This window comes from Crocuta crocuta, unplaced genomic scaffold (genome assembly GCF_008692635.1).
Source record: "Crocuta crocuta isolate KB4526 unplaced genomic scaffold, BGI_CrCroc_1.0 scaffold61, whole genome shotgun sequence".
Lineage (NCBI taxonomy): Eukaryota > Metazoa > Chordata > Mammalia > Carnivora > Hyaenidae > Crocuta > Crocuta crocuta.
Genome location: NW_027528369.1, coordinates 2,379,289 through 2,405,610, shown reverse-complemented (window position 1 = coordinate 2,405,610; position 26,322 = coordinate 2,379,289). Strand labels below are relative to the sequence as shown.

The window sequence follows — 26,322 nt, the reverse complement described above, 5'->3', positions numbered from 1 at the left end:
AGGCAGGGCTCTAGTCCCTGGGTTGTTTCGCCTGGAGAAAATGCAGGCAGGTGCTTCTCCATGGCCTCCCAGCATGCTAAAAATTATGATGAGCTGCCTTCCACCTTAACAGGAAATGGATACAAGTGCTAGGACACATCAAATAAGCCAGAGAAACAAACACTTAGTTAACCTTGTCATTTAAAAAGGCTCTCCGACGCCAAAACAAACAAACAAAAAAAAACTATTTTCAAAGTTTCCAAGTATAATTTCTGAGGCTCTTCCTTGAAAAACATAAATAAAAATCTGAAAATGTAGGAGTTAAATCTGGCACAAATGTCACAGAACTTGTGTAGATCACACAAAATGGCCGCTGGGGAGAATGGCCTTCTTTTCCCCTTGAAACCCTGTGAAAAAGGAACTGCCTTCTGATGTGACGGGAGCCACTGTCACCCTGCCTAAGGCGGGGGAAAGGAAGGGCAGGAGGTTTAGGCCCTGAGGCCTGGAAAAGAGGTTCGGTGCTATCCTCTTGACTTCGGCAGGTCAGGGCACCAACTTCTATCGCACCAGGTCCCACCTCCTAATGAAACTCGCCTTCCAAAGACCGTGGGCTCCCTGAGGGCAGGCTGTCTTCTCTGTGTCTGCCCAAGTCCTCCTGCGAAAGCTCAGCATAACTCCGCCCTGGGCCAAAGGTGGGATAAGCAGGCAAATGAACAGGAGCCAAGAGCATCTTTTTCTACTGAAGTGTCTCAAAGCTTTACCTTCGCTAACAGTCCCGGTCAAGAAGTAGCTCAAAGAATGAAGGTAAAAAGTGTTTTTGCAGTGAGAGAATAGAACAGTTCGGTATCCTGATTGTGCGTGGTGGTTACACAGAAATGTGTGTGTGATGATATACACGGGGTAACATTTCATGGAACCACAGGCACACACGCAAATGAGTACACGCAGGAATGAGACCTGCAGTTTACAGTACTGTGCACTGTACCAATGCCAGTTTCCTAGATGCGATTGCTGAACTTCGGCTGTATCAGATGTGATCATTAGGGGAAGCTGGCAAAGGATAACCAGAAACACTCTGTGCTAGTCTTTGCAAATTTAGGAAAGTCCAAAATTATTTCAAATTAAAGTTTTTTAGGAGCACCTGAGTGGCTCAGTTGGTTAAATGTCGAATTTCAGTTCAGGTCATGATCTCAGTTTGTGTGCTCAAGCCCCCTGTCGGGTTCTGTGCTGACAGCTCAGAGCCTGGAGCCTGCTTCAGATTCTCTGTCTGTCTCTGTCTCTCTCTCTCTCTCTGTCTCTCTGTCTCTCTCTCTCTCTCTGCCCCTCCCCTCCTCATATTCTATCTCTCAAAAATAAGCAAACATTAAAAATTAAACAAAAAAAGTTTTTTAGAAAGACTAATGCTAGGGACACCTGGGTGGCTCAGTCAATTAAGCATCCAACTTCAGCTCAGGTCATGATCTCAGGGTCCCTGGGTTAGAGCCCCTCGTCAGGCTCAATAGCTGACAGCTCAGAGCCTGGAACCTGCTTCACATTCTTTGTCTCCCTCTCTCTCTGCCCCTCCACCGCTCACACTCTTTCTCTCTCTCAAAAATAAATAAACGTTAAAAAAGAAATTTAAACAAAAGAAAGAATAACGCTTCATAGAAAATTCCAACAGCTCAAAGGATATATAAATTTCCAGGTTAAACTGTGAGTTCTTGCAAATAGCAATTTGTGAGAAAGACAGCAAATCATACTTTTTTTTTTCCTCCCCAATGCTTGCCCGCTGGATCAGCGCTGTTCATTAGAAATAATGTAGCTCGCATGTGTAACTTAAATTTTCTAGCAAAAAGGTAAAAAGAAGCAGATGAAATGAACTCTAATAAATCTTATTTAACCTAGTATATCTAAAATGTCATTCTAGCATGGAAGCAACATAAAAAATGTTAATAAAGTGTTTTACATTATGTTTATGCTAAGTCTTCAAAATCTGATAGCAATCATTTCAATCTGGGCCAGGCACACATCAAGCACTCAACTGTCACACGTGGCCAGTGGCTGCCATACAGGACAGCCTGGCTCTAGGACCGCCTTTACGTTACCATTTAAAGTCACTCAGGTTATTTTCATAATTTAGGCTTTTTACGGAGAATGTATGGTTCTCCCCTGTATTTTTAGGCTTACTCTGTGGTGGCAGTGCAAACCTCCTGAGGGTAAGATATCTTGAAGGAGTGCAGTCTATTGATGAGCTTCCAGACATAAATTTATTAAGGAACGAAGGAAGGAAGGAAGGCAGGCAGGCAGGCAGGCAGGCAGGCAGGCGAAGGATGGAAGGGAGGGAGGAAGGGAAAAAAGCATAATCAAAGCTCAACTTGAAAAAGTTTTGTGGCCTTGAAGTTTGTTTCTGGGGTCAGTTGTGGATCCTTTCAATCCAGATCAACATAAAATGAGGATGGAATCATCACTTTTAAAGAGTCTGGGTATGGCTGGCAGGAGGGTCTTTGAAAATGCCTTTCCCGTTCCCTTCCACTTCAAGGTTGTATCAAAAGTGGAGTATTGGCTAAATAACTACAGAAAGACTTGAAGGAGCCAAGGAAGGGGGTCCTTAGGGCTCCCCTCTGATGCCCCAGCTCTCCACCTCCTTCTGCTCCTGTGGTAGGTGTGCACCCTCCTGCACCTTGAAGCCACACATGGCCACGAGCCTCGCTTTGGCCAATGAAACGTGAGCAGATGTGACAGTGTCACCTTCCGAGCATAAAGATGATGAGCAGTCTTCAGGGTCCGCATGCCTTCCTCTTCCTCTATGACACCATCTGGCAACATGGACTACTCAGCCAGTCCTCGCGGCCGAGTGAGCTCCCCATCTAACAGCCGTCCAAGCGACTCATGATGGAAAGGGAGCTGGAGCAAGAAATAAACCTTTGTTCTTGTGAGCCCCGGAGACTGTGAGGTTGTTTGTTATTACGGCATAGCTCGGCCTGTCCTAACACATAATTCAGTTGTTGACTCCGTGCACGTGACATCAACTGTTCCATCCAGGGTGTCTCCCTGAATATTAGGGCTTTATCGCATCTGCTATATAACCCAGGCTCGGTTTTACAGTGGTTTCATTACCAACCATAAAAACTGTAACAGTGGAACTGTATAAACAAACCGAACAGTGTTTTTACTGTAAAACATGAATGTAATATAAATATTTGTCTTTGCCTTCTCTCAGCATCTGTAATGAGAGCAGAAAATTCATGCCATATGTTTATAGCATGAAGACGGGAAAAAAAGAGATCTCGACGATTCATCATGCAGAGACCAGCTGAGCTGTTTAATATTTGTAATCCATCCATTTTCTTTCAGATATAAATCCTCCACAAATCACAAAACCCTTACGGCTGTAAGTTACCAAGTCCACGACTATTTCTGAAGAAGGGTCCTTGCTAGGGAGAAGGTGGACGTGCTGCTGTGGGCTCAGTTTCAGCGACAAGCTGCACAACGACACCACGAGTCAGTGCACTCGGCCGCGGCCTTGTCCAGCCAGCCTCGGCGAGATCTGAATACAAAACCACTTCTCTGAAGACTTCAAAAGACCTCTCCGACCTTTAGCTGGACGTGCAGCTGAACGTCTGGGGTCCTGGCAGCTCCTCCTCTTCGCAGTCCTCACAGGGAGAAAAACTGAGCATGTGAGGCAGTTTCTGCCTTCTGCAGGACCTCACGACCTTGGGTGAGGAGACGTTACTGCACCGCCAGGGTCTGGGCAGGGCGCAAGACTCAGCTTCACATGCAGGGAGTAACGTGGCGGGGGGGGAGGGGGTAACGTTTGTATTTCCAAGCCATGATGGAATCCTTGATATGAAGTTGCTGAAGCCTACCCGAAGCGTTTGCGCAGCCTTTTAGGATACGAGCCGAGAGGCACAGAGAATGATTCCATTTTCTCCAAACTGGCTCACAGACTACAGGTTTCTGGAAACTGTCGCCGTCCTACAAAAACCATTACCACAGGGAGGGAGCTTTGTTGAGCACAAAGCACATCTACCCGGCTGAGGCTCCGTGGTCACTCAGAACACCAGCCCCTCGAGGGCATCGGAGCTGCTGGCGGGAAGAGGCGAAAGCAGGGGTGCCTTCCGGGCTTAGAACCTACAGCATGCAAGGCCCGGGGAGGTAACATCCAGAAGCTCTCCGTCTGTGAGCAGGGCCTGACAGGGTACCGAGCCCGGGCCGTGGGCTGGGCATTGTGACCTCATCTAATCCTGACAAGCATCCTAGCATCAGGGGAGGAAGCAGCCCCACTTTCCAAACTTAGATCAAGAGGTACACGGAGGAGCGCCTGACTGCGATCACACACTGCCAGGACATGACAGAGCCAGGGGTCCTACCCATGTTGGGTGGATTCCAAAACCTGTGCTTGCAGCCATTGACTAGATGGCTAGAGTCAAAGAAAAACCTTCACACTTCCAACCAGCCAGTCCTACGCCATCCAAAAGTGACAAGAAACACAAGCATTGTGTCTGCTCTCACACCATAAACCAAGTGTTGCCCTCCTCCTCCCCACCCACCCACATACAAACACACCTACTGGAAGGTTTATATTATGATTATTATTAATTTCCATGTCTGTCAACACATCCATACTCCTCGAGGGCAAGAGTGGCGTCTTATGTATCTAGATAAGGCCAGAGTCTAGTGGGATGCCTGGCATATGATAGGTAAGGACTTGGTAAGGACACGCCCGGTCACCAGTGCATAACCAAAGCATGGACTGTAAGCTCCCTGGAGACAGGAAACTTTGCTTTCTCAGTCACTGCCATATTGCTGGTGCTGAACGCAGTAACTGACTCAGAGAAAGGCACTGCTAAGCATTTGCNAGTGGAGAGGGAAGTGTGGTCCAGGAAAGCTTTGTGGGAAGGACACCCACAGGAGGAGACTTGTGGGATGTGTAAGGTGCCGGCTGGGTGGACAAGCTTGGCTGAGGTCCTTCCAGGCACAGGAGACATTCTGGGCTGAGACGCAGGCAGACTGGGGAGTTGAGGAGGAGCAGTGAGTCGGATATAGTGAGAGGAGGAAGAGACAATGGTGAGGGATGAACTGAGACAGGAGGGCAGGAGCCACACCCTGCAGGGGCTCCCAACAATCTTTTTTTATCTTTGCCAGCACTTGTTGGGCACACACCAGGCACCCAGGAGCCCCTCTAAGCCCTTCATGTGCAAGACTTCAGCTGATTCTCACAACATCCTGATCTGGGTACTATACTACCCCCAGGTTAGATGAAGAAACTGAGGCACCAGGAAGTAAGGGTCACCCGGCTCGCAAATGGCAGAAAGAGAGTCACACTGAGGCAGACCGAATCCCAAGTCCCCTGTTCATACCCACGTGGCATATCTTACAGATCAATCCTTTGAGACTGATGAAGTAAGTTCCAGCATTCCCTCCCACGACGGTGCCTGGCGCTGAACAGGGACACACCGATGCTAAAGGAAACCTTTCCAGCCACCATCACAGTGATCGGGTGAGCTATTTCCTCCTCTTAAATAAAGCCTTTAGATACCTCCAGTTTGTCTGCTTATAAATTTAAAATATATACTATCTTTTTTTAAAAAAAATCTATATTTAATTATACAGCATCAGTGAAATTTCACCTGGGGAACGATAATCTAACATAAATGAATACATCCAATAGAAAAACCTGTAATTTAAAATAAACTACTGTGTTAGTCAGAAAAAAAAAATTTACTCTCTTCATAGAAAAAAAAAATTACTATCTGGTATGAGGTAGCCCCACTCAATTAGAAAATTGCATCAATAGCAAAGAACAAAATAACCACCCTAAATTCCTCCTCTCCAGGCGTAGATTTCACTGTTGAGCCCAACGGCAAAGCGTGTGCCACCACGCTGGCCTGAGCTTCATTAAGGCTTAAAGTCAATTAAGCCACGAATTGCAACAATCATTCCTCCTTTGCAAAGTATTGATATTTTTTTTCCTGGCTGCTTTAGGGCTTTTCCAGCACTCACGGGGAGATTTATGTGAGACAATTTCTTTCTGATTAAAACAAATCATACCTCAACAATTCTAATTTCCTCCTTTCTAAGCAAGAAATGATCAGAGGGCGCTGAAAACCATGATCAAACCCATCGTGTAGAGGCCAACACTAGGAAGCTCCACAAAAAACACTGTCTCTCCCTCTCTCCATCTCTCTGTGTCTCTCTGTGTGCCATTGTGCCTTGATCTCTGTCCCTCCCTTAGGAGTTCATGGTGTGTGTGTGTGTGTGTGTCTATGTCTGTCTTTCTCCATATGTCTGTTCCTCCCACCCCCCAGATCTCTCTCTCTCTTTCTCTCTCTCTCTGCTTAATTCTCTTTTAGCACACATTTACTTTGACAGCCTTCTGGACAATCACCTGACTCAGTATTATCTGTATCATCTGAAAGGGAAAAGGACGTTAGAAGCAAAGCCAGCCCAAGCTGGTTGTCTGACCTAAGTAACAGGAAACAAAAAGGTTCCCATGTTCACTTCCAAAGGCCCAACATCATCCAAGGCCTTTTCGTTTATAAGCAGTTGCTGATCTCTTGAGAAAAGACCAGAAGTCTGGATCCAGGCTCTGGCCTTTCACACAGGGCCCTCTACCCCCAGAGCTGCCCTCTCCATGTCAACAATCCATCTTCCTATCCTTCAAAATTGAGTTGTCTGAGGAGTCCAGTCCTCACTGCAGCCAGCTTCCAGGGCTCAAGAACAGCCGGAGAGGCAGTTTACCTGAGATTTCCCACATCAGGATTTGTCATTTTCAAAGAACTGGAATTGCAATATGCTTAACATGGTGTCACCTAAATACCGAGGCCCCCCTTCACAGGCGACAAGGCAGCTGAAGAACTGGGGGAACCACAGCAGTGCTGATGTGAAAATCAACCTGCAGAGCTCAATACTTCAGAAAAATAACCAGGTTACTGTACCTTCTGCGGGTCTGGTTTCCAAAAACCAACCAACCAAGCCATCCCTTCCCACAGGGACAGGACACTGCTGCCCGGGTTATAATCGTCCAGGCCCAACTGTCCACCTGATCGCACCCTCAGCCATTCATTCCACAAATATGTCCAAGTCCCTCCCACTAACCAGGCACCATGCTAGGGACTGGGGCGATACAGAGAAGAAAAAAACAGGAGAGGCTTCTGTCCTCCTACAGCATTTCATCTCCACTGCTTATATGCTGTGTGAGCTAGGACAAGGTCCTAAACTTCTCTGTGCCTCATATCCTCATCTGAAGGATGAGGCATTCGTAACACTGGCTACTCAACGGGGTTATCATAAAGATGAGCTGAATGAAGGATTTAAAATGTTTTGGACAGTGAGTGGCACACAATCTGGCCTCCATTATCTCTACTGTTAGTTTATCACAAAAATAACAAGGACTAAACCACCCACCTGAGCACTGCCAGGTCCTTAGATTCCTCTCATACAAGCAATTGTATGCTCTTGTTAAAAAACATATATTCTGTCTCTCTGGTGTGTGTGTGTGTGTGTGTGTGTGTGTGTGAGTGAGTGGGTGTGTGAGGCCCCTCTCTGGGCCTCAGTTTTCCCATCTGTCAAGGTGAGGGGAAGGAGGGGCAGTTAAACTGGCTGACCTCAGAAAGTGCTCTCCAATCCTAAAATCTACCATTTTATAACCAAAGTACACCCAAATGTGATCTGTGAATTCATAATGGTCTCTAAAAAGACAAAGAGCTTCACTAATTCATAACTGAATTTCTCATTATGCTACTGTTGCATAAATCGGCTCACATCTTTGCTGTATTCCCTAAAAGTAATGGCTGAGAGAATCGTGCAGAACCCAGCAGGTCACACATGACGAAGAAGAATTTTATTTTTTACATACACTTTAAAGTAGTATAGAATTATCTCTGCTCTTCTTTAGGTCTCCCCAAACCCGTCTGTGTGGGCAGGTCTGCAAGGGCGCCACAGACAGTGGCTCAAGCCTGTAATACAACGACCATCACCGACATCACCGCCAAGTGCTCCGGCACTTCTGTCAACAATGCAAATTCACCCAGCGCTGAAAATAAACTTTGAACCAGCTCTCATGCCTCCACGTTTATAGTCCAGGCAAGCTGCGAACCATCCCAAACAAATGCAATTATAAAATGACCACTGCTTGTTTCCCCAGGGCTTCCTGGGTAGATCTGCCTTGTTGAAAGGGTCTGGCTCAGTCTAACACTGGGATGCACGCCTATTCCTCACTGTCCACAGCAGGGAGATCTGAAGGTTCCAGACAGTGGGACAAATAGTAGGAAAGGCAGGCTCTCTGGAACAAAAACAAAAGATCTAGAGTTCTGGTCACATCTGCACCTGTCTGGGAACCAGGGACGGTCTTAGGCAGGAAGCTGGCTAAGCTTTATGTGAGAGTTAGCACTTTTAAAAGTGAAAGTGCTAACAGGAGACATCCCAAACTACAGGGACTAAGGCCTGTGTGAGGTTCAAATGTGCCCCTGTCAGAAGCCAGACCTGTCCCTTCCATATGGAGTCCAGCCCAGCCGGCCACCCATGGGCGGCCCCATGGGTGCGCATTTCTGGAATAAAGTGCTCATAAGCAGGTTGCTCAGACCTCATGGTCTCTCTCCTTGCTTGTTGATGCCTGCTTTCCGGCAGAATTATTAGGAGCCCTTCCTTTGGCTCCCAACATTTCCTGATTTCAACAATAATGTGCCTGATTGCCCTGCCCCTGAGAAAGGGTTGCAGAGAAGTAAACCCATTTCTCTCCATTTTCTCAGTTTCTGAAGAGTAAGGGCCATTTTCCCCCATAATGTGTTAAAGGTTCTCAGAGCAGGAGACATTGGAAGGGATGATTATTTTTATCCTTCAGTACTTGTTTGATGGATTTAATTTTTTTTTATTGTTTTAATGTTTGTTTATTTTTGAAAGAGAGAGACAGAGAGCGAGTGGGGGAGGGGCAGAGAGAGAGGGAGACACAGAATCTGAAGCAGGCTCTAGACTCTGAGCTGTCAGCACAGAGCCCAACGCAGGGCTTGAATTCACAAACCATGAGATCATGACCTGAGCCAAAAGGTTGGACGCTCAACCAACTGAGCCACCCAGGTGCCCTAGTTGATAGACTTAAGAACATTCTTTGCATATCAGGAAATAAGCAAGCGTATTCTCGGAGCCAGAAAGGATCACAGCTGCCACTTTGGCCCCGCTGCCCAGGAACAAGGCTAACAGTGCCCCTACTTCAGCCTGAGCACTGACCCCCACATCACTGGGGATGGACAGCGCCACACCCACATGGATTCTTCCACGGCTGCCAGGACATAGAGAATCAAGCCCATTCCCCTAGAAGAACAGAACCCAAAGTCCTGAACGACTTGGCTTTAAACGGCAGCTTCCGGCCTCCTCCCCGACACTGCATCCTAACTTGGTCATTCCCCACGGCCCCTTTGCACATCATCTCCCTTGCTCCGGAACACGCCCCCAGCATCTCGGTCCACTGCAGCCCACCCCCAGCTCCTTCCTCAAGGACCCTGCTTACAACACCTGGGGAAAGCACTGCTCATGAGCCCTCGAAGTACCGTTCTTAACATGCTCACTGGGTTCCAGCATGGGTTACACTCGGGAAGTCAGCCCTCGCTCATGAAACCCTTGATGGTAATGACAATAGTCCAAACTGCTTTATATAGCCCACTATACAAAATGCATTGTAGATAATTTCATATATTTTGTATGAAAATGTTTTGTACCATTAGAAACACAGTCTAAAAACCTTTGGTCTAGTTGGGGAACTACATGTGAGAACATCTGATTTATGTAAGCAAAGGTAAGACTCCACCCCTGACATTGCATTACCAAAAAAATAATAAAGTAATGTAAAATAAAATAAAATAAAATAAAATAAAATAAAATAAAATAAAAACCAATCACTCAAACTGCCTCAGAATTGTAGAGTGCTGTTCCTCAACTGTTTTGTGAATCAGAATCTCCTAGGGTGCCTGGGTGGCTCTGTCAATTAAACATCTGACTTCGGCCCAGGTCATTATCTCACAGCTCGTGGGTTCGAGCCCCGTGATGGGTTCTGTGCTGACAGCCAGCTCAGAACCTGGAGCCTGTTTCAGATTCTGTGTCTCCCTCTCTCTCTGATCCTCCCCTGCTCGCTCGCTCTCTCTCTCTCTCTCAGAAATAAATAAAACATTAAAAAAATTTTTTTAACTTAAAAAAAAAAAAAGGAATCTCCTGTAGGGACTGCAAAACACAGATTGCTGGGCCCCCCTTCTCCAGAAACTCAGATCCCTTCGGGTCTCAAGGTAAGGCCCAAGAATTTGCATTTCAAACAGTTCTCTGGTGATGCTTTAGGCACAGGTCAAGGAAGGGGCTTTGAGTAGGCACAAGGTATGTTTCTGTGACACCGGAAACCACAGGGACTAATCAATGAATCACTGCTGAGACCATTACAGATGTGTCTTATCCTTCCCAGCCTTAAAATCAGCACTTCCTGGGGTGTTTGGGTGGCTCAGTCAGTTAAGCATCTGACTTCAGCTCAGGTCATGATCTCACAGTTCAGGGGTTCGAGCCCCGCATCGGGCTCTGTGCTGACAGCTAGCTCAGAGCCTGGAGCCTGCTTCAGATTCTGTGTCTCCCTCTCTGTGACCCTCCCCTGCTCACTCGCGCTCTCTCTCTCTCTCTCAGAAATAAATAAATAAATAAATAGCACCCTCCCAGCCCTCTTTTCATTTTTGTCTTCACATTGCTCACAGGTTGATGTAGATTTTAAGCATCCTGTAATTCATCAACTAATTCTCTCCTGGCTACACATTCCAAGTAATTAAAGTTCAGTAATAACTTATTCTTTCTGCTCCAGCACCTGCATTTCATTTGTTTATTTTCCCAGAGTCATAAATCTGAAAGGCTGTCAAAGTGCCACAATATTAGTGCAATAATCAAAGTTAATTAGTCCCTCTCAATAAACAACAACAAAGCCATTACAAAGATGCATTGAAGTCTCTCCCAGCTACCCAGTTTACAGATCACATTGTAGTCGGAACAATTAGACTCTGAGAAAGGCGGGTAAATGAGCAAGGCACTCTGCAGTCACTTAGAAGGAGACTGTGCTCTTCATTCACGCTGACATTAACTCCAGGGAAGGCAAAGCAGGTCTGGGCTCCACATCTGCTGCCTGCAGCAGGACGCCGGAACAGACAGGGTTCCCCCCAGCTGCCAAGCCTTGCCATGCACATCCCAGACCCCAATAATAAAAGGGGATGGAGGCTGCAGAGCGAGGAGAGGGGCCAGCCTGACCGCCAACTTTTAGTAACCCGATGTCCTCAATAACTTTTGATTTATTATTTCGGGAATTTGAGAGATGCGGGTGCTAGGCAGATTCTGATGAGAAGGCAGCCCAGGGAGACTCGGGGGTCAAGACCAGGGCCAGTGGGTAGGAGATACTCGAGAAAGATGCTGCCTTCAATATAAGTGAGACCTTTGTGACTGAGAGGTGCTGCCCGGGAGGAGGGGCCTCCCCATCGCTGGGAGAGCACAAGCCAATGCTGGCAGATCTCTACCTGGGGAGGGTGTGCGAGCGGTGTGCACAAGGGCTCAAACCAGTTGACATGGACATACCCTAGGAACTCCAGGTCCCCTGCATTTGGAAGCAATCACTGGGCGAGCGCTCACATCTTGCCCTCTGAACTCACTGCCCAGCTCCTCTCCAGAGATCTTTCTCTCCTTGAAGCATGACCCTCATGCCCTCATGCGTGTTACCCACCACTATACAACATGCATCCCCAAAGTGTAGTGGCTTAAACTGCTAAGCATTCGTCACCTCACCAAGTTTCTATGGGGTCAGGAATCTTGAGTGGTTCTGAGTCAAGACCTTTCACGAGGTCGCTGTCAATCTGTCAGCCGGAAGTCACCTGCAGGCTTGACGAGGCTGCAGGATTCCAAGGGGGCTCACTCAGGAGGCTCCTGGCTGAAGGCCTCAGTTCCGTATCACATGGAGCCCTCCACAGGGATACCTGAGCGTCTTCACAACAGGCAGCTGGCTTCCCGCAGAGGGAGCGACCCAGGACAGCAGGCAAGGAGGAAGCCGTGTGCCTTTTCTTACCCCTCCTGGGAGTCCTACTCCATCATCTCTGCCACATGCTAGTCATTAAGTGTATCACTAAGTACGGCCCACCTTCAAGGGGAGGAGAATCAGGCTCCGCCTCCTAAGAAGAAGAGGATCAAAGAATCTGTGGACAGATTTTTAAAACACCACGAATACCTCTGAGACTTCCTTTTTTAAAGTCTTCAATATCTAGTCATGTCTGCACCCTCTAGTTGACAAAGTGGAGAGACCAGGTCTACATGAGCCCCCTGGGAACAGAAAGTTGATTTCTCTCCCTCAGTCACCCCAGCCTCTGCGAAAGGCCGGCCAGCTGCACACAGTCAGGACCGGGGACATGGACGGTCACCTTTCACCACCCAGGGACGGGGAAAAGAGGCTGTTCCTCACCATAGCTCATCTGAATATCGACTGACACACTGATGGGAAGATGAAAGCTGTGTCCTCATACTCTTATCATTTATTTAATTTAAAAAAAAAGTAGAAAGGAAATATATTTTCCAACAAGCTTTCTGGGAGTATTTGTCTAATTTAAGGAAATGATGAACAAGTCGGCCTGTCTAGCAAGTACCGTTTCCTGATCTTCACTATGAGCCACATTCTGTACAAGAGAGGATGTGTCTTCTGAGACCCAATTTCCAATATGGGGCAGGGGAAGGGGTCCCCACCCTAACCAACAATTCTCCTGCAGCAGCAGGGTGTCCAAGACCTGAACTCAACTCTGACACCATCTACCTGGAGGTCGCATCAGACCCCACCGGTCAGGGGTTCAGTGGGACAAGACTGCCTCCACCCAGGCTGTTACCTGCACTTCTGACCAACAGGCTACAGACTGGCAGTTCCCATGACCCCCTCCTCGGACTTCAGACTCTAGCCACCAAGTCTAGGTTATTACCTGTCCTTCAGACTGACCAGCTATAGTCAGGGGTTCCCACAATCCCCACTCTGCATTTGACTGATTTGCTAGAGTGGCTCATGGAACTCGGAACATTTTACTCACTAGATCACCTACACTTGATCTTAGCCAAAAGGCCGAGAAGCGATAGATCACCGATTCCTTATAAAATGGTGTAACTCCGGAACAGCCAGACAGAAAAGACACAGAGGGCAAGGTTATGTGAGAAAGGGCACAAGCCTCCTTGCCCTCTCCAGGGCACTTCCGTGTGTTCACCGACCCAGAAGCTCTCTGAACCCTCTCCTTTTTGGGTTTCTACAGAGGCCTCATTACACAGGCATGACTGATTAAGTCACTGCCCGTTGATGACCGAACTTAGGGGTCCGGGTGAGACTAGAAAGTCCAGCCCTGTAATCACACAGCTGGCTCCACTGGAAACAGGCCCCTATCTTTGGGCGGGGTCCAAAACTCAACTCCTTAACATAACAAAAGACATCTATATGGCTCTCCTCACTTGGGAAAGTCCAAGGCTTTCAGGAGCTCCTCCAGAAACAGGGCGTAAAACCAAATACATGTTTCTTATCATACAAACAAGATCACAATATATCTCACTTCATCCTTACCATGACCAAGAGCTATCAAGGACATAACCAAATTTGCCCAGGGATACCCAGTGAGCATGTGCTCAAACCTGGATGCAATCCCTAGCCTGTAGAGACTCCAAAGCTGGAGTTCCCTTTACTCCACTGGGCTGCCTCCCTTTACATTAAAAATGAGTCTATTTTTTTAAATTTTTTAATGTTTTTTATTTATTTCTGAAAGAGAGAGAGAGACAGCATGAGCAGGGGAGGGTCAGAGAGAGAGGGAGACACAGAATCCGAAGACAGGCTCCAGGCTCTGAGCTAGCTGTCAGCAAGAGCCTGACGCGGGGCTCGAACCCACGAACCACAAGATCATGACCTGAGCCGAAGTCAGATGCTTAACTGACTGAGCCACCCAGGCGCCCCAAAATCGGGGCCAAATCTATTTTAAGTATATGTTTGAAGTAAACCCCGGTTTATTACAGTGTAAGCTGCTCCATTCTGAGACTGGCTGCCTCATCTACACTTGTATCTCTGTATTTATCCTTGTGTAGGAGGTTTTGTTGTTTCTCATCTCTGTGTTATCCAACACCTGCAACATCTGAGACTCTCTGTAAATGTCCCATAATAAATATGAAAAACAGTTTCAAGCATTTTTTTTTCCTCGTCAGTAACGAACAGAGCCTAAATGCCTAGTGGCCACAAGGAGGCCTTTCGACCAGCGGCTGAACACCATCTCAAGATGCAATCTGTCTCTTCAAACTATGTCAAAATTGCTTAATAAGAACGCCAGGGACCCCATATTAATGAAAGGATGCATCTGCTTTGGGTTTCACATGATTGGGAGCGATGGATTGGATCTAGCCACTTACGCTCAACTTCTACTCTTCAAAACTCCATGGTTAATCACTCCTCGTTATACAAAGGTTACAGTGGATATAAAATTTGAACGATTCAGTTCAAGTCTGAGAGCAGTGGCCAGGGGGAAAAAGAACACAAAACAAAGACACACAGACAGTGATCTAAGAACAATGAACAACACCCAAGACTATGTCAATGCAAAATTTTCGGAATGAGAAATGAAACAAAAAACTTGGAGTCTAGGACCAAGCACAAGTTTGGGATGTTCTGGAGATACAGACAACTCAGAATATTTTAGCAACCACTTATGTCAAGGAGGGGGATGCATAATTTACCATCTGATAAAGAATCTTTCCTAAGCCTGGGACAAGACAGATCAAAGACACAACTCAAAAACAACAGTAAATACTCCGCATACCACTTGAAATAAGTCTGGAAAGGAGAGGGAAGGAATGAGCTTCCTTTGGTGAGGTAAGGTTCATCAGCTTCATCAGGTTACCAAAAAGCACCCAGAAGTTCTCTTTCCCAGGGAATCAAGTACCCTTGTTATCATGAACAGAAAAATGCTCACATAGAAACATGCAAACCTCTACAAATACGATCTTTGGCTAAGCCTTTCAAGAGAGGCCAATCTTTTGATGTAACACACACCAGGAATTTGGGATTAAGTGACAATATGGCTTTGGAGTCAAGCAAATATGGTTTCATACCCAAGTTCCACCCTGTATCCCCCAGCTTGGTGAGCTCCGGCAAGACTTTTCACCCCCTCTAGTCTCCAATGCCTCACCTGCAGAATGGGTTTAACACACAACATGGATTATTCATTGCTAAATGCTAAGCGTTATGCTTTGTAGAGAGACACATATGAATACCTAACCTCATCTGATCACAGCGAATGATCACACCATGACATTCTGAAAAAGGAAGTGCCCTAAGGGAGAACTCTAGAACTCCATCTTCACCTTCGTGTGTGTGTGTGTGTGTGTGTGCGCGCGCGTGTGTGTGCTTGTGTGCGCACGCACACTTATTGATTTAAGCAAGTAGTTTATATGGTTCTTGCTGGCTCGCAGACTTATTTATACCATATGTTATTTATTGAAAATCCAATACTAACACATAAAAACAATTTTTTAAAGCTAAGAAATGAGGAACCAATCCAGCAGCTGATTTAATATGAATTTTTCCCAATAATCTACAACTGTTAATAATATTAATAGTTTTTATATTTTTGGTTTAGCTAAAGATCATTCAAGACAACGGGGATGAGCCCTGTAACTTGGGATGTGTCGAATGACGGCCATCTTTCCCAAGCCAAGTCACCAGCTCAGACAAGCATTGAGCTTGTAAATTACCTACCCCAAAGGCTGCTCGCCCCCCCCCCCTCAAAAACACACACACGCCACATAAAAGAAGGCATCATACTTAAGGCAAAGTCAAATTAAGGGATTTCAGCTTTTATCCAAAGGAGAAATTCCCACAAACACCAAAACTCCACCAGATCTTAAAGGACATTTGAGGGAGCCTAACAGGAGCTGGATCTCTCCAGGGTCCTTAAGAGTACACACAATTTATCGCTCAGCATCCTGACCCATCACTCTCAATATCGTGTCATGAAAACATAGGGTGCTGGTGTCTCTTAGAAGCACAGCAAAGTGAAGTGTCGAACCCATGTGCCTAATACATTGGTTGGTACCAAGTCCTCCGTTATCGGAAAACACTGCTAAAATCATTATTTCCAATGCTTATCAATGAGGCTGCAATATGACATCATACCATCAGCTTTCCACATGCCTTCTCTCCAACAAGATAAATAGCCCCGGTATCAAATCTATTGAAAACCGGAAAAATTATGACACTTCCGTCTCGCCAACGTCCGACTGTGTGGCTACAATCAGCCAGGCATGTGCTCTCCCTAACACATGCATATCCCATTACCTCTGACTAATAAATCTTTTCTTTTTACCCTGCATCTCCCTGCTTTCTCAATAACCATTTTGGTATAAGCCATTGCTCGCTGTTCCTGATGACTGATCCCTTAATCATCTTTCCTAAATATATGCAAAGTGTATTTCTTTGTAAATACAAAAGAAAAAGCAATCTCATAAATAATTAAGATGGCTTTTCAAATGACAGTTGAGTGCTAATATGAGCTTCACTGGAAAATACTAATCAACAAACTAAATACATATCTAATAAAATGTAGGAGTCCAGGCACAGGAAGACCGAGAAAGAATTCATTGTCACCCCATTTGAATCATGCTGATAAACATCCTCCCTACAGCCAACTCCTGAAGCCACTTGGAGAGGTTAAGAAGAGAAGCATCACTCGTACCTTCATGTATGAATAAGAAATTATTATTACTGTTATTAATAGCAGCAGATAAAATTTAATTGAACACTCAATCTACCCTCAGCAATGCGTTAAAGATTATACATGCATATGGTCAATGCGTTTAATAGAGGCACTTATGTCTCCTGGCATAACTATTATTGTTTGGATTTTAGAGATGAAGAAACCATCATTGGAGAAGAAATTCACTCAAGGTCATAGGGTGTATCTGCTTGCATGCTTTGCCATTAGAACACAGCACCCTTTATGGTAGTGGTCATCAGCTGGAGGTGACGTAACCCACGCACCCTTGAGACCACCCAGCCTGCCTTCTGTAGACCTCTTGGGAATCTTGGCTAACACACCCATGAGAAAACAAGAGCAGCTGAGTTGGATCCCTGTTGGATTCTCCTGGCCAAGAGCATGTCATCCTAACCAGTCTCTAGGAAGACTCGAGGTCTAAGCCAAAGAGAAACACAAGTCAGAAAAGCAAGGGCTTGAAGTCTTCCTTGGAGAACAAAGCTTCTCACTAAACTAAACATGGTTGAGTCACTCCTCCCTTACGATAAGGGAACAGGTCCAAGCCACATTCTGAGGATTCGGGAGTCAGTTGTATAAGAATGGCAATGGACGGCCATCAGCCCCTCTTCCCAGGCCAGACTACTTCCACCCAGCTCATCAGTTACCTCAATCTCCAGTAGATGCCAGAACTTCAGGACATTCATTGGGCCCCACATTTCACCAAAGGGCAGCCCCCATATGTGAACTCTCTTACATAATAAGCAGATAAGGTAAGGACGTGCCGTACACCAGGTGGGCTTGCCTCCTCACCCTTTCAGCCACCCCCACCCCCAGCAACTCCAGTCACGGCCCCACCCCTTTTCCTCTGCACACAACTGATAGATAGGAGACAGAACTCAGCACCAGCTGCTTCAACTCCATTCAATCTCCTTCTTCCCCAGAACCAGAAGCTTCAGTTCCCAAGTTATAAGAATCTAAAACTTCAGGAATGGTAATAAAGTGAGAGAGGAGAACGGAAGTAGGAGCCCCACGTAGGCCTTTCAAGAAGAGTTCTACGCTGAGTTGCCAGAGTCCTGTTGTGGCTGTTTATCAAGTACATTTGGATACCTCACCAACTATTGTTCATTGCATGCAATCCCCCTTGGAGGTCGTCAGATCTCAGGATGGAGAAGGGGACAGGCCATATCTCCATAAACAGAGGAACAAACCCATCCTTGGATAAATACTGAGTAGGGGAAATCCAAAACCACACAGCAGAGCCGGGATTCAGATACACCTATCCGTGTCCCAGATGTAGACTACTCGCACGGAGTGCTACTGCAGAGACGGTGCCGCCCAACAACAGAGAATCCACTCCATCCTGGAAGCAGGAGAGTCACTATCTCTACTCAGCCAGCCCATTCCATGGGCTCCATGGAATACCCAGGAAAAACTCAGGGGCTTGCCTCAAAGGGGATACCAGCGTGTAACCCACTGAAGGATGTGAGTGCGGCAGGTCACACCCACATACAGAGGGCAGCTTAACAACACAGGCGTGAACCCCAGTTCCAGAGATAATTTACTGAAATAGGACTGGGGGCTGATGGGCCTCCCTACCCTCCTCCTTTTAAAATTATGCTGAATGGATTGGCCTTTTAAGAGGGTAGTTTACTTCTATATTGCCCACGTTATCTGATTTTAATTGTTTTTAATTCGTATTACTAAGTTTGGAGTATCCCAAACATCTCAGCAGGGGGGCATTTTCCCATGAAGTAATTATTAGTAGCCTTAATTACATATAGGCTCTTAATAGAATTCTATGTGGAATTTGTTTTAAGTTATTATTTTACAAAATAGTGAGATGCCCCCAAAAGTGGTTTGAGAACTCTCTAAAGGATGTCTTGAATGAAAAGGGATTGCTTAGGACAGTGAGGTACATAAGTGTTGTTTCCTCTGAGAAATAGGCTTACTCTTGAAATTAATCCCTCGAGCAATTCTGAAAGCAAAGCCTGAAAGGTAGTAAACATGTATGATGTCAAAATTGGTAGAAAAGCCATGCCGTGAGGTAGACAGACTTTGGGTTTGGAGGCCAAATGGACCGACTGTGCCAGGAGCCTGCTCTGTGCTCATCAGCAGTGTGACTGTGGAAGGATCCCTTCACCCCTACGCCCTCCATTGGCTCTTCTGTGAACTGGAGAAAACCAGACTTTTGCATCTCCTAAACAGGCACATAAAGTGCCTTGCCCAGGACCCAGCACATGACAGGGACTCGATATAGAGCAGTTGTCAGACACCCCACGGTGAGCATGAGGATAATGGTCCACTGGCTCAGAAGCAGACGTGCATGCTCTGGAACACAGCAATTCTAGAATGTGCCGTGAAGGTAGGAATAGAAAGACCAGGCAGGAAAGAACAAGTTGGGGAAGGAGGCATGAACTCCATCTTCAGAGCCAAGCTGAGAATGCCCGCGGAGCCCTGGCACAGGCGAGCCAGCGCTGAGCCAAACGGCCCACGGACTTCTGCGTGCGCTTTTGCCGCAACAAAAAACTTTGGATCATTTTGAGAACCTCCCGTGAGGCGCCAATATGCTGCGGTACCTTCCCGGCTCTGCTACTGATAGGATTCATCCAGATAAAGTATGAACGCGCTCAAGCTGGCTAGCAGCTGGAAAAACTGGAGTCAATCAAATTGACCTTGAGAAACACAAGAAGGTGGCATTTAACGATGTGCCGGATTAAATCCCAGCACAGAGATGAGGTACAGAAGGGCCTGAAGGAAACCAAACCAGCACATAGCGAGGGGGGGGCAGTGAGGGGAGCTCTGGGTGGGTCACGAAGGCAGGCTCTCTCACACACTCAACACCACGGTAATAGCGCAATGACAGAAAATGGCTTTTGGTGCTAAATGTGAACCCCTGTAATCAAAATCTAAGGGGAAATGAGGAAATAGTATACCAGTATTCACAGGAACTAAGCAAACAGATGAGAGAGGACACAGAGATCAGTCTACAACCTACGAAATCTGATTTAAATGTCTGGACCGCCATGTGAGTATTAGCTTTGCTCTTGTTCCCATTTCCTTTACTCATATGCCTGACAGTGAATATGTTTGGATAACTCTTTCTCTGGAAGCACTGTTTGCCCATCGACATCAAGTTACCAATATCGTAGCACAAAAGTATACAATGATACATTCTGTCATCTGAAACTTACTCCCCACAACCCAATTTTGGCTTAAACTGCAAGAAAGAAATGAAATGGTGGGTCTTTAGGCTCATACCATTCAACCTTCTTTGTCAGAAGAAGAGAGGAGGAAACAGAGGCACAAAATAGACTGAGAGGCTTGCAAAGGCCCCACTTCACTAAGGCTAAGTAGTACAGACCCAGGGCTTTCAGCCTCTCTCCATAAAACAATGGTTATACTGGGTCAAGTACAAAATGTATCTGTTCTCATATATGAGGGATAAAGTAATTTTTTAAGTGCATACACATTTGTGTTTTAAAATCATCTCCTAAGACCCATTTAAATATTAGTAACATTGTACAAGATGGCTCTTGCAGTATTACTAGGGCCACTGAATTTGGTTTTGTTCTAGTTTAGGAATAACAAAATTGTACAAGTTTGACACTGCCTGTTGCTAAATACTCTTCCCTATTGACAGCAGGGATAGAAGCGGGTATGATACCAGCAGGTGACAGCTGAGAAGCGGCTCCCAAATTTTTAAGTACAAATGCCCTTTAAATCAGTGAGTCCGCCGCTAAGATTCTGCCCTATGTAACTTTCTGGGTGAAATTTTGGATGAAAATGCAAGACACTAAACTTTCAGAGAGCATGACTTAGAAGACCAAAACAATGCAAACAACATAAAAGCCCGCGAAAAGAGAAACCACTCAGGTAAATTATGGCCTAAGCACATGATGGAGACTATACAGCAGTTAACAACATGAGGCAGACCTATATACACTGACAAGAATCGATGAGATTCGGTGAAATACTCCAAGTACACAGCCATACAGGTATGTTTACTAGAATATACAAACCTGTCTGGAAGAATATACAAAAAACGGTTCATAGTATTTACCTTCCAAGAGAAGGCCTGGGAGGGACTTTCACTTTTTACCTTATACCTTCCCGGTCCTGTCCAAAGGTTCAGACCACACACACACATTACCATTTTTCGCCTTGTACACCTCGAAAAGTGATTACTATATTACCTAATATAGGTTATTACTTAACTTTAGACCTACGGAGATGGTAAGACCATCTGAAAAAATGGGCCCTGTTATAATTTAACTCTAAATAAACGATCCACAGAACTCAAGACAAGGGTTCATTTGAAATACACTGAATTTGAGGGGCGCCTGGGTGGCTCAGTCGGTTAAGCGTCCGACTTCAGGTCAAGTCATTATCTTGCAGTTCATGCGTTCAAGCTCCACATCGGGCTCTGTGCTGACAGCTAACTCAGAGCCTGGGACCTGCTTTGGATTCTGTGTCTCCCTCTCTCTCTGCCCCTCCCCTGTTCACACACTGCCTCTCTCTCTCTCTCTCTCTCAAAAATAAACATTTAAAAAAAATTTTAATAAAAGAAATATGCTGAATTGGAAATATTTCATTTGAAATATACTGAAAAAGCAGCAATTAATCTTTCTATTCTTTTATTTTTAAGTTCATTTATTTATTTTTGAGAGAGAGCACAAACCAGGGAGGGGCAGAGAGAAAGAGAGAGAAAGAAAGAGAGACTGAGAGAGAGAGGAGAAAGAGAGAATCCCAAGCAGACTCCACAAGCCCAACACATCACGTTCTCCTATAGGAACTATGGTCTGTTTCCTCAGACAGCAAGAATTATTCCACAGCGTTCAGGAAACAAAGGCAGCCTCAGCAAGGACTGTCACTCAGCCTTCTCGCTCTGCTCCTGGCCACTCGAGGGTCTCCTCCCCCCAGGGCTGCCGCACAGGCCATACCCTCTGTCCAGTCTGACCTCCTCCAACCTCCCCGGGATCTTTCCCAAAATCTCAGCTCAGTCACTTCCTTCTCGGGGACGCTGACTGTGCCCCACGTTCAGACACTATTTGCCACTACCAAGAACGACATATACTTCCTAGCACCTAGGACTGCCATGCCAACTTTACACTGATGTTTACGTGTCTTTGGTTAAATCACACGTCTACCCTGGGCCGAAAGTTCTATAAAGACAGTGTTTCCTTAACAGCAGACCACAGCACCCAGGACAGGGTCCACGTCGTAAGTACATGAATACAAGACGAGCAAATGAAGGAACAGAAGTCTACATTCACGCTGAAGCCCAGCGATCCTGTTACAGAAATGACCAACCTGGGCCCAGCCTCTCTGATGTCTTCTTCCTCACTGACTCAAGGTCCCTGCAGCACCTCTCTCACCTCCTCCCCCGCCATTAGGCTCCAGCCACACCGGCCTCCCTGCTGACCCTGAATCCTCCAGGCATGCCCCTACACCCAGGCCTTTGCACATGCTGCTCCCACTGCTTATAAAACACGTCCCCTGGCGCAGACGCAGCCCGCTGCTTTACTGCATCCAGTGTCAGACCAGACGTCACCGCCTCTGAGGGCTCTCTGCACACTGCTCGACCTCACACTGTCCACGCCGCGCCTGCTCCTCCCTCGCTCTGTTTACTGTGCTTCACTGTTTGTAACAACTTGACAGCGGGTTAGATATTAAACGTCACTACCCCTTACGGTCTGTTTCTCCTGCAGAAGGCAAGCCCAGGGGAGGGCAGGGACCCTATTCTGTTTGATACACTGAATCCTCAGCCTCAAGACTGCTGCGGCCTTTGGTTAAGTGTATGTGCGCAACACCCACATCCACACAGGGAGAGAAAAGCAAAAAGGGAAAAACAGAGATAGGGTTAAAGNACACCCCCCCCGCCCCCCCCCCCCCACCTTCTAATTTTACAAACCAGAAGCATAACAAACTCTTAGCTGCATACACGGGCGTTAACCACATTTTATTTTTCTTACTAAATGAGCTGAATGAGTAAACATTCTCAAACCTCTGACTAATAAAGAAGACGACATTGACAATGAACCATAAACAAATGTGCGGATAATAACAGGCTTGCTTGCCCTTTCATTCATAAAATAAACAAAGAGAATACGACTTTAAAAATAAAGAAAAACGTTATTCCAAGAGCAATAAACTTTATGCACTGTACTAAAACCTCCATGTGTTTATCCCGGCGTGCGTATTTGACAATTAAAAAAAAAAGGTCAAGTGCTTGCTTACCCATTCTCCTAAAATGCGTGACACAGCTGCGTCGGCCGCTGTCACACTCCTACAGGCAAGGATCACATGTGCACCGTGGAGAGCAAAAGACTTGGCAGTTTCAAACCCTATGGTTTAAAGGAAAGTCAACATTAGAAAACACAAATGCAAAAACTGACTCAGCTGAACAGCTTTTATTGAGCACCACACACATTACCCGTGTGGCTCTCAGCCAGAGGCCATCTGTCCCCTGGAAGGCAGTTGCAAATGACAAGAGACATCTTCAGTGATCACAATGGGGGATGAGGTGCTCTTGGCATCTAGTGGGTAAAGTCCAGAAATGCTACAAAATACCCCACAAAGCACAGGACAGCCCCCACAACGGGGAATCATCTGGGCCAAAGGGTCACCATAGTTGAAGTTGAGCAAACCTGCCCCATCCCCAAGGTGAAGGCCAAGGTGAAGCACAAACCAGAGGAGAGATCAGAGCACAGTCTGCCATTTAACGACCGTCTAATGATGAGCAGATCCTGTCCTCAATGAAAGAATAAGGAATATGTCAAGGACTCAGACATGGTCACTGCCCTCAAAGAGTTCAGTCTCTTTGCCACCCCCCAAGTCGCTCTTTCTCTCTCTCTCTCTCAAAAATAAATTAACATTCTAAAAAATAAAAAAATGTTAAGTGGCCACACCAAATGTTGGCGAAGATGTAGAACAAGTAAGAGCCTGTACACCACACCACAGCTCTACGGGTGACGTGGCATGTTTTGTAAGCTGCGAGGAAGACCACACGGCATAGCCCGCAACCACAAATGAATCAATCCTACTGGAGGAGGCAAGAATGAGATTCAGCCAATGCCAGCCCAAATGACCATAGATTGTTGTTTCCGAGATACTGTGAATATGTGTGAAAGATCAGAGTACCATTACCTCGCTGAGATTGCCATGTGAGAGAGTCTAGCAAAATCCATCCATTCATACCTTCCACAGATCTGATCTTCATGGAGACCAGTCTATTTATATAAACTAGCTCTCAAGGGAAGCCAGCACAACATAGTGGAAAACTCAACCTCAGGAGTTTGACACACTTATGTTGACCCCAGCTCTAGCTATTTATAAGCTGTGGGCTATGCTTTTAACCTATCAGAAACTCAGCTATCTTTTCTTAAAATGAGAAGTAGTAAACTTACACTAAGAGTCTAACCTAACAATAGTAGATGGAAAATAAATGTTAATTCCCAATTCCTCCCAAAATCCCCCGGTCCTGTGTCTCCTCGCGGACTTGCATGACCCATCAAATAGAACACAGTCATTGTGACTGAAAAATTAAACACTCTCTCCTAGATCTGCTCCCAACAGCAAACCCAGGAGCTGACTGTCGAACATCAGTCAGAATTTAAAGAAACTAGCTACAAGACCCAGCATTCCATTTGTCTGAATACTAGTTCCAGAACACACATGAACTTGACTGTTGAGATAACTTGAGCTATTTTTTGGTTAAACCAAGTACCGTATTCCCGGATACTCACTTACCGTTATCTAAGGAGAACCTCCTATTTTTGAACCTGATGTTAACATACTGCCCAAAGGATTTCAAATCTGAAATACTTAACATCTAAATCTGTTTGTGCCCTCTTTGGTGTATGTAGTGGAAGTTGCTTGAAGCTATATCCTCAAGCCATGAGGCCAAAAGACAATGATCTGGAATTTACTAATTTTGACCTGTGATGTCAATTTCACCACTTACCACCAGTGGCAAAGGATACCTAACATCATTTGGGAAAAGAGAAAGAAGTAAAACACCAGGTTTTGTAGCCCAGCTGTTCCACGACTGGGTGGGGGCCAGCCTAGGACAAAATCTTGCTAACGGATGTACTACATCAATCAGACTAATGAAATACTGACAGCTATATGGAGGGAACGTGAAGTGGCCAAAATGAGTCCACTTGCACTCCCAGGACTTTACACACCCAGAAGACCTTGTGGAAGACAGTGGACTCTGTGTCCCTGTGAAATGTCCAGGTCAGAGCAATTACCAGAAATATTTTCCATCACATTTTCTTTTTTTTTTTTTTAATATTTTTATTTATTTCTAGGAGAGAGAGAGAGAGACAGCATGAGCAGGGGAGGGTCAGAGAGAGAGGGAGTCACAGACTGAAACAGGCTCCAGGCTCTGAGCTGGCAGTCAGCACAGAGCCCGACGCGGGGCTCGAACCCACGAACCACGAGATCATGACCTGAGCGAAAGTCAGACGCTTCACCGACTAAGCCACCCAGGCGCCCCAGCAATCGTATTCTTAAGGGACTGAGAGAGCACTGATACAATGCAGGGCCAGGCCGACCCCAGGGCTTTATTCATCCAATTCACCAGGTTAACTGTAAACTCTCTAGGATCTGTGCCTTTTTGATCTCTGTATCCTATGTGAGTAACACCCAATAGGATTTAATAAATATTTGCCGAAGGAATGAATGCCTCTTACAGGTGGCTAATAGACTACAACTCTGGACTATTTCAAAATAATCCAAGTTGTTACAGACAATGCTGACGGCTCTCTGACTTCCTTTTTAACAATGAATAAAATATTAAGAACCTGCAAAAAAAAAACAGGGTTCACTGCGGTTTTGAATGACACTGCCTGGCAATATGTAGCCGGGACAGCATGCCCATTTTCTATCCAAATTTATGTTTCCAAATAAACCTCTTAAGCCATGCTAGCTCACTTGACAAAATGACCTATGGCAAAGGATCTCTCATGACAAAAAGGAAGAGGGACTGCACATTTGCACCGTCTTCTGCTTTACAGAATCCCGGGCTGTGGTTCCCATCCAGCCGTCTGCTCCTGTGTTGCGGAGAATCACCCTCTGGCTCCTACGTCTTCTTTTATCTGAGCAACGGGTTACACATTGCCGGTCACCTTTTAAAAGCTGCAAGACCCAGCTCCATCTTCTTATTCTTTACAATTGCCTTTGGAGCCAAAACCAAAGCATGGATATTTCAAAAGATGAAGGTTTAACAGGAAGGACACTAACACTCTTATAGTAAGAGTGCTATAGTAACAGGAGGAAGAGAGAGGAGGGGAGAGGGAGGAGGAGGAGAAGAAGGAAAAGGAGGAGGAAGAGGAGGAGGAAGAGGAGGAGGAGGAAAGGAAAAAAGGTCAATAATGCTACCTACTGCTAGAGTCCTGGCAAAGCTCATGAGAATAGCATCCCTCACACTCCTAATACCGCGGCTAATGACCGGTTTAATTAGCTAAATGTAGTAGTGCTGAGCCAATCCTGCGCCATGCCAAAGTTTGTGCAAAATAATGAAGGCAATGGTTTACTAAATTTAATAACCTGATTCATCTTATAAAAAATTAACTTGATGACAATGTTTAAATTGAACCAGCTC

At 45.9% G+C, this 26,322-nt stretch overlaps 1 protein-coding gene across 1 annotated transcript in view; it reads right to left on the bottom strand.

Annotated features, from left to right (window-relative positions):
- WWOX (WW domain containing oxidoreductase) overlaps positions 1 to 26,322 on the bottom strand; it is a 951,312-nt gene that overhangs the window by 880,514 nt on the left and 44,476 nt on the right. Inside the window, exon 5 of the mRNA XM_077754050.1 lies at positions 22,953 to 23,059. Within this exon, the coding sequence (XP_077610176.1) occupies positions 22,953 to 23,059 (107 nt within the window). The remainder of the gene's footprint in view (positions 1 to 22,952; positions 23,060 to 26,322) is intronic.